Source organism: Diadema setosum, chromosome 12 (genome assembly GCF_964275005.1).
Source record: "Diadema setosum chromosome 12, eeDiaSeto1, whole genome shotgun sequence".
Lineage (NCBI taxonomy): Eukaryota > Metazoa > Echinodermata > Echinoidea > Diadematoida > Diadematidae > Diadema > Diadema setosum.
Window position 1 is genome coordinate 14,562,866 of NC_092696.1, and position 9,713 is coordinate 14,572,578.

General features: G+C 37.0%; 1 protein-coding gene across 1 annotated transcript in view; it reads left to right on the top strand.

Moving 5' to 3' along the window:
* LOC140235740 (scavenger receptor cysteine-rich domain-containing protein DMBT1-like) overlaps nucleotides 1–9,214 on the top strand; it is a 50,592-nt gene extending 41,378 nt beyond the window's left edge. The window contains exons 13-16 of the mRNA XM_072315753.1: nucleotides 5,759–6,096; nucleotides 6,873–7,191; nucleotides 7,622–7,945; nucleotides 8,772–9,214. Of these exons, the coding sequence (XP_072171854.1) occupies nucleotides 5,759–6,096; nucleotides 6,873–7,191; nucleotides 7,622–7,945; nucleotides 8,772–9,214 (1,424 nt within the window). The remainder of the gene's footprint in view (nucleotides 1–5,758; nucleotides 6,097–6,872; nucleotides 7,192–7,621; nucleotides 7,946–8,771) is intronic.
* Nucleotides 9,215–9,713: the final 499 nt, after the last annotated feature.

Genomic DNA, 9,713 nt, shown 5'->3' on the forward strand with positions numbered 1-9,713 from the left:
AAAAAAAAATGCTTTGAACACGTGCATTTACGCACACAAATTAGATGTCCAGGAATATGAGTACAGATGCATGATATATATATAATTATTATTTTCATCATTCATTTTTTTTTTGGATATCAAAATAACATGCATGTTTATAAAATTACAATTGTCAAAAATAATGGTATGTATGTAACATAATGCCACAGTAGAAAAGAAAAGTCATCTTGTTTTATTAAAGGCTGGAAATGAGAATTTAGGGGCTGCATTTATTAATACTATAAAATGTACTCGTACAAAGTTGCGAAATAAATAATCATTTAACAAACTACCAAGTGTAAGAGTTCACTGGTCATTCGGCAAAAGTGGTAACATGACGCGGGCGCACACACTCACACAAACACATACACACAGTGGCGAGAAATAGATTCAAATAAAAAAGAGAAAATCAGTAGTGTGCGGCCACTATGTAAAGAACAGTAAACAAAATAATGACGTGTCTGTGCTCTTGTGATTGTTGTTGTTTTAACCCCCCCCCCCAAAAAAAAAGGCATTTCTTTAAATTTCGCAGCTTGCTCTTTTTATTTGAGGCATGTACATGTGCAGTTATGTGACGCACCACACGGTAACCCGGCGTACGTCACACCGGCATCGTTGGGCGCCATCTATTATTCGTAATTATTATTATCACATATATGCATATTATATATTATATATATATATATATATATATATATATATATATATATATATATATATGTGTGTGTGTGTGTGTGTGTGTGTGTGCGTGTGTGTGTTTACACATCGCCATTATTTGCATGATGGATGTATGTCCCATATAATACACAAATGAAAATTACATAATTATCTGTGTCTATAGCATGACAGTCTATAGTTGAGAGCGTTGATTTATAAAAAGGGTGCAATAATACGATTTCCCGTGGAATCTTTAATTACTTTTGGTGTTGGAACCTTGAAGATAAAGGAAGTGTAACAATGCATTATGTCACGACAGAATCTTTAATAGGAATTCATCAAGGTGTTGGAACATCTAAAGTAAATTCTCTTGTCTCATTTGTGGTCTCCTGATATGTTACCTTTCTAGATTGTTCCAATATCACGTTCATATGGTCAGATTATCAAAAGTAAATGCTGATTTGAATTATACTTTTATTACAACAGCCAGAACAAACTTTTTTTTTTTTCCGAATTACTAAAAAACTGACCGCACATGAGACTCTTTTAGCACTGGCTAATGTATGACTACATGTCAATTCTCTTCAGGTTGCAGAACCTTGTCAAAAGCACTCCTCATCTATTTTTTAACATTTGCTATTGAACATTTATGTCTTGAACTTTCTCCATACCAGCTGAAAATCAGAGGTACAGTGGATGGTATTGTTTGTTTCTTGTAAATAATGCGATGTATAGCGGTTGGAGGGTGCGCGTGTCTGTGTATGTGTAAGCCCACTCATATCCGCATACATTAATAATTATAGTCGTTATTTGTCCTTGACTCCTTCTTGTACATTAAAGTTATCTGTTATTAAAGATTTGAAGGTTAAGCACTATAATTATTATGTTTTCTTTGTTGTTCAATCCATTTTCAAGTTTAAAACGTATAATAAATTTTATTCTATTCTTCAAAACCGACACCTATATTGATATCAACATTGTAAGTCAGTAGTGCATTCAGAATATTTTAGAATGAAACAATGTCAACATAATGATAAATCACGATGAAAAATATGGACTTGATAACAAACTGCATTTTCAAATACACATGCACACGCACACACACACACTCACACACATACACACGCACATGATTTTATATATATATATATACATATATATATACATATATATATATACATATATATATATATATCAATATATATATATATATATATATATATGTATATATATATATATGTATATATATATATATATATATATATATATATATATATATATATACATGCGTAGATAATCATAATATAATGAAGCGTAACCTTTCCAATATACTATTTTTTCCCAAAAATTTGCCTCGAGTAAACATTTGGAGAGGTCGGGCAAATTTTTGAGCATACATCTTGCATACAGAAAGGTATTGTCAAACAGCGTCACACAAATGATTGTACGACTGGTACGTGCACATATACCGAGGGCGTACACCCGACACATTGCCTTTTTACTTGTATAGTAAGAGGTTCAAAGTGTGTTTGTAAAACGACGCGAGAATGAAGAATGATGACTTTTAGTTAATATGATCGCTTTGGTCAAGGCACATTTGCATGTTTGATCTACACTGCGTTCACTGTGTCTCAGAAGAATATACAGATCCCGCCGAAAGACACTGTTTTGCAGGCCTCTTGGCAGAATGGAAAAGTGCGCCATTTTGTTAATGCACATAGCTCTCCTGGGATCAGCAGCAGCGCAGAATGGTAACGTTGATTAATACGAATTCGTAGAGGATATTTTGCGTATTTTCATCACTATATTGACGGAGTTATCATTCAATATCAATTTTACAGCAAACGTCATCATAGCCAATCGTGAAAACACAGTTCCGAACAATAGGTGATTGGTCTTTGCTGTGTAATTCAAAGCTTATATTTGACTGGTACTGCTTTGTGAGTATGGAACCAGACAACGAGTGTTCTTACGTTTGCCTGTGGCGACATCACATACCATGTGCTTGTTTTGTGTGTAGGTTAGTTAACCTTTCGTTTATATTCACTACCTAAAAACACTAAAGCTAAAGATATTAATTATGCATATGCTGCAATATGCTGAGTCATGTCAACTGCTTTGAACAATCAGTGTCCATGATCTAGCCTATACCACACCAATGGCGAGAAATATTCCACTGAAAATTGCAGAAAAAAATATGTACAATCATCATTCATACTTGTTTTACAGTCATGCTATTTTTGATGAGTTTCTTTACCTGCTAGGCCAATGTTGATCAATAAAGACCCTCGTTCCCTCATGATAGGCGTCGCCAATCTATTTTTTCATCCACTCGAAGATCATGTCTAATTAATTGTAATGGTTTGTCACATCTATTCCTTCCCAATCATACAGTCTTTCAAAGATTAATAGTCAGTACCTGGTTATCATTGCAAATATAGAAATATTGTACTCTACATGCTATTCCCTTCATTGATTGATTACAATGTAAATTAAGCCAGTATGATGTTTCGCTTTTTTGTTGTATGTTCTCATCTAACGATGAATTGTCAACATTGTTTCTTCATTACAAAACAAGAGAGCGAAGTGTATAATGATATGTTGAAGAATAAAAGTAAAACTTAATCCAATTTAATATTACAGGCAAAGTATCAAAGAAACAACACATGGTTGAACATTGTTGAACAGTAGTTCACATTATAGCCACCCAGCTCAAAACCCCCCAGAAGTAGGCTAAAATAAAAATGAATTTCCATTATTGTTCTTAGTTTAAACGAGTTTAAGGTTTAGAATTACAATCACTTTGTTAACATTGAACAATTCCAAACCATTCCGAAGTGCTTAAAATAAGAGAGAGTTTAAGGAGGTGCAGCTTCATAGGGAAGGGAGAGACGATTTGAAGCTTTGAAAGATTAAAGTAGCTTGCTGTGCACAAGTGCACTTCCCATTTAACTGTTGAAAAAGTAGAGCCTGTCCATCTAAACAAAACAAAACAAAAACTCATTATACCTCAATTTCAGTTCGGTTTTAAGCCACCATTTTTTTTTTCACAGTAGGTAGAATAAAAAGGGTGTTTTTCCAAACGAAAAAACAAACAAACAAACAAACAAACAAACAAAAAACAGTGAGTTAGTCAACCAAACTGACACATGAACTGTTCTTGTCATTTACAGAGAATCATAATCTCCGACTTTTTGTAGCCTTTTACCTTTGACATGCTTATACCTACCATTATCACTTTAGCTATAGCATTCTTTACATCTATGATATGTAACTGTGCATCACAAAACCAACAAAAAGTCACCCGTCCTTCTTTTACTCTAAAAAGTTTAAACGGGTCAACCTAGTCAATAATAAGTTTTTGTATATTCTGAAAAGCAATATTTTTTTTTTGATCTTCATTTTGTTTGGGATATGATTCAGTGAGGGATCATAAAACGAATAGAATTGTGTTTTCAGCAGTTTTTATACCACCTTTTTGTGGAGTGATTAGGTATGCCTTGCAGGCCCCTTTTCATTTCTTTAAAAAGAATACTCACTATTCACCTCCAACTCTAATAACTTTTTAAAAGATGATACTACTTACTTGCCAAGTTGATATCAGTCATGGACAAAATGTTTTAATAGAGGAACATGAGTTTCAGCGTAAGCTTATAATGCAGTCATGTTGCTGCTATGGAGTTATATACACTTTTTTTGTCCCTTTTACTGCATGGTGCAAGACTTGAATTTTAAACGCTTGAGAATAGACCCCATACGCGCCTCTTTTCTCAATACACTCTTTGCTACAGTGGGTGTTTTCTTTCCAATATTAAGATAGAATGGGATAGTGTGGGTGAATTGAGATAGATATAATTTGAATGCTCAAAGTCTGCTCTTTCAGAATATGCCCTTACCTAAAGATGCACGTCTGGCTTCTTTTTTTTTTTTGGGGGGGGGGGGGTGTAGCGCAAGGACACACATAATATGCTTCTGGCATTACATGTCAGACCTTTCGTACCTCTCTGAGATGTTTTAAAGTAGTACATTTACCTCTGTCAAACTTGTTGCTGTCATTTTTCACTTGACATTTTCTAACAAAGTGCTTACTTCTTAAAGACAATATGTAGCAGCAATCGATATATTCAGTAAAGAATAAAGTAATACTAACTGTACAAATAAACATTTAAATAGTCTAATATACATGCACTCTGCTGAAAAAATCTGAGAAGAGCTAAAAGTAATGATTTTGACGATAAATAATGCAGCAGTCAGTGCGTTTTAATTAAGGACAGTTGACACAGCACAAGAAAACGCAACCACTTTTTTTTTTTAACTGTCAACATGAGAACGTGTGTTCTTGCAGCAGACAAGTGTTTTGAACAGATATGTCAATAACACTGATAGATGGTCGTATATCTTGGTTTCTGTTGCATTACATGGTTTTGTCTTTAATTGTGTTTATTATTATATTTCATTTCTTCTTGTAACGGGGAGGTAATTTCTAATGAGACAATATTGATTCAGTACAACGTACGTACTTTCTTATTATATTTGTGGTTTTAGTGTTGTTTTCGACGATTTATGGGATTGCTTGTTGGTCACCCATATGTAACAGTGTAATGAAAGCCCCAAAAATGATTACATTTTGTTTCATAATCATTTTAGTGTTAATTCCCGAAAAGAAAACAAAAGACACAGATGTGAAGTAAACTGATATATAAGCATACTTGTTATTGTTGTCGTCGTTGTACGAAAACACATACAACATTGGAGCCTAGTCCCCTAATACTCATATAAAAAAAAAAAACACACACACACACATAGAAAACGTCCTAGGAACTATAATGATGTTATAGCTCCTAATAGTTCCTAATATATTATTGTATCATAATTTATGATATAATTTTATATAATACTACTTATTGTATAATTTCAGTATTAGCTTGTGTCTCAGAGGGGAGCTGATAAGAACCACTGGAGCTTATGTAAATTTCTTTACGGGGGAGCTCATACTTTTGATTGATTTGTTTTCCATATCTGAGCTCATAGATGACTATCAGGCAAGCATAAATTTGTCTGTTAATCATCTCTTATGTAGATGGAGAAATTCGCCTCCTAGGTGGCGCGGTGGCCGGTGAAGGGCGCGTGGAGATTTACCACAACGGGGAGTGGGGTACAGTATGTGACGACCGGTGGGATATTAACGATGCAGCCGTGGTATGTCGACAGCTCGGATACCGCGAAGCTTCGGGCGCCCCGGGGTCGGCCTACTTCGGGCGGGGAAATACCACGCAAACCATTTGGCTGGATGAAGTTGCCTGCTCGGGCAGCGAACAACGGCTGAGTGACTGCCAGTTTGATGGCTGGTTCAACCACGACTGCACCCATTCGGAAGACGCCGGCGTCATTTGCGGTAATCTAGGTAAAGACATCTATGTTAAATTTGGGAAAAATAAAAAGGTGTGTGCAGGGGATAAAACATTTAAATACATTTTTGTTAGAAACAAAAGAAAAATTATACAGAAAGTAAAATGAATCATTCTTTTGAGCATTCTAAATACTATGGGTGCAACTGTAATATTCGAACAGGATGTAGTTATTAAAACATATTTTCATTTTTATTACAAAACATTAAGATATTAATCTGACACTTAATAATCCATGGAATATGCCTGCGGGCAACCAATTTATCTTTCATTCATGTAGTGTTTAAACGTAAACCATAAACGCACGAACATTTTTATCACTTTAACCAAAAAAAAAAAAAAAAAAAAGCGGATAATTATGTACTAGTACCATGCGTACAAGATTTCAAAAATGCGAACCATTGCCTGTAGGTGTTATTTGAAATTACATCCCTTGATAATCATATGGAAGGTTACACACACACACACACACACACACAAATACCACAGGTAACTGAACGAATTCATTGCAAATCCAATTATGCAATATTTTAGCAGTAATCATCTATAAGTTTAGCATTTAAAAGCCTTATTGAAAATTTGAGGAATTAAAACCAATACTAGTATCTTAACAAAACAAAAAAGTGCTCAAAGACAAAAAAAAAGGCTTGTTCACCTTTTTGAAACCTTATAATATATCAAAAAGACACGATAGAAATCGATAATTACAGATACACCATCATACCAGGAAGATGAAGTATCTGGCAGTCCATGTTTACATTCCCCTACCTTTCTCCAGTATCCGAGGGAGATGTACGGTTGTCCGGAGGCTCAAATCCTAGGGAGGGCCGGGTCGAGGTCTATTCCGGCGGTCAATGGGGGACCGTGTGCTCAGATTCGTACTGGAGCGACACGGACGCGCAGGTTGTTTGCCGTCAACTTGGGTTCGAGAGTGGAACCACCAGCTACGCGAACTACGGCTCGACGCAGGGGCTACCGGTACTGTTAACATCCGTCGTCTGCTACGGGAGTGAGGATAAACTCAGCGATTGCTACCACAATGCGGAATTGATCTACTGTCCATTAAACACCCCTGCTGGAATCAAGTGCTACGGGGGGCTCTATGGTAATGAAACAGAATACACACGGACAGACTGATGGTAGTGTCGCTGTCTGGGAAGCAGTAGATGATATGTTCAAGTCCGAGTGGTTCTTTTTCTCCTACATGTTCATTAATTCACAGATCAGCAGTTGCGATCTTAACAAATAACATTTACAGAGGGAGACAAATAGAAGACATTTACACATGAACGGTATTGTCGTAATGATAACGATGGTGGATAGATAATAACTGAGAGAAAGGAGAGTATTACGTTGTGAATTTATTCACTCTTTTAGTCTGGTCGTTGCAAAATATTATCCTTCTATTACCAAGCATTAACAACTGAGAAAGGATGAGGTTTAGATGCTAGACTTACTTCGTCAACTGAGATAAAAGAACTCAGATGTGAAATGATCGATTTCAATCCTCAACAAAATTGTGCCGCTTTAAACAGGTGACGAAGGAAACATCCGCTTGGCCGGTGGATCGTATTCCTATGAAGGCCGAGTGGAGATCTACTACAACAACGAGTGGGGAACCGTGTGCAATGACTACTGGGATGCTTCCGACGCCGAAGTGGTCTGCCGCCAGCTCGGCTTCTCCTACGTCGTCGATGACGACTATTACGTCGCAAGCGGTGTCGGCCCCATCCACCTCGATGACGTCGATTGCTACGGTCACGAGAGCAGCCTGGCCGATTGTCCCCATCGGACTTGGGGCGAGAACGACTGTACACACAGTGAAGACATTGGGGTGAAGTGCAGCGCCACAACCCCAAGTTAGTCAATGTGGCTGTTACTATAATACATTTGTATATTATTATACTATGAATAAAGTATGTGTTTTGTTGTGTTATGGGGTAGGACTATGTGGCAGTTTAACCAGTTATAGTATGCCCTTGGCAACGGCACTATATTGTACGCGCATGTACACCACCGTACAATATAGTGCCGTTGCCAAGGGCATACTATAACTGGTTACATTATACAACATGTTTAAGACTACACTTTAAGAAAATCATGGTCCAAATATCAATGAGATTGAGGGAAAGCAGCAATATTAGTAAATTATATCAGCGACAGTTTAAGGAATATTGAACAACTAGTTCAAAAGTTTAGAATTTGTGAAGTTTGGGTGCTATCATCGCTGGATAAGGAGACTTCTACACTTAATGACTTCTGATCTTGGCAACAATAACATAGAAAAGTAAGAATTTCATCAAATTTCATATTTCTTAAAAAGTGTACACATTTCGTCAACTTGCTATTGAAATATGGTAAAGGCAGTGCCATCCCCCCCCCTGCTTTCTGAAACGAGAAAGTCAAATGTTGTTTTATCATGTTAGAAAGTGAAACTATTTTAAAGTTTCTCATATCTTATTTTGTTTTATTTTGGCCGATACTACTCTATTTCTTTTTCTTGGGGAGGGTGTGGAACGACATTGTTGTACCTTGATGTTTAAAACAAAAATCACGAATGGTGTCCGATTTACTCATCGGAGGTTCAATGTTCATGGACAATTAATGTTTCCTGTGTTTCTGCTACATTTCTTTAATGCCAGTAAGAACTGAAAACAAAAACAAATTGTGTTCAATATTTTACAGGTTCCAGTGGTCTTGAAACTTGGTTGATAGCTATCATCGTTGTAATTGCGTTGGTCATCATTGTTACATTCGTCGCCATTATCATCGTTGCGTGTGCGTCGGCAAAGAAGAAGACATCTGGGGCGCAGAATACAGTGGCCGCCTTCACCGTGAGCGGTGGAAATTATCCATCCGCCACCGGAACTGCAGTACAAGGTTCAGCTGCATATCCGACGCAGCCTGCACCAGCGGCCTTCTACCCACCGCCTCCGAACTACACCGCCGTCATGGGGCCTGTGTCGTCTACCCGTCCAAACGGCAGCGAAGATGTACCGATGACACCTTACACCGTCACCAATCCAACCGAGGTAGCACCACCTCTTGGGCCCGTAGTGACAGGGCTGCCTGCCCAGCCGCAAAATACGGTCGTAGACGACTCTCAGAAAGAAAAATCTTCTTTTTAAAGTGTACTTCAAGCATCACCCATACCATCTACCGATCAAGTTAATGTCTCCTCCTTTTATTCCTGTTTTTCTCCCACACTAGGAATGATGTGATTTCCATTATTCAGACTAAAAATAGAACAGTATGATAACTTGCTTGTCTTAATTTTATTCAAGAACGAATCGCGTAGAAAATGAAGCAAGCACTTTTTGATAATGTTTCTGTGTTCTAAGATATCTTTTGATTGTTTGTATGCCTTGATGTTCACTGTCGCGACAGCTCTAATAACGCAGAAGTAACGACCTTTACGGAGAAGATATTTGTACCCATTTACTTGATAAGTTGGGGCGTCATCACTTTGTTTACTTGAGTATGCCATGAGTGGGTAATGGCTGTAGTTACTTGTAGTCCTTCCATATTATTTGACTAGTGGACGCATCGCACTCAAAGAATAATATTTCACCGTTTTAACGCTTTCACCAACGTTTGTTAACTTTGGAAAGTAAATCAGGTAATTTT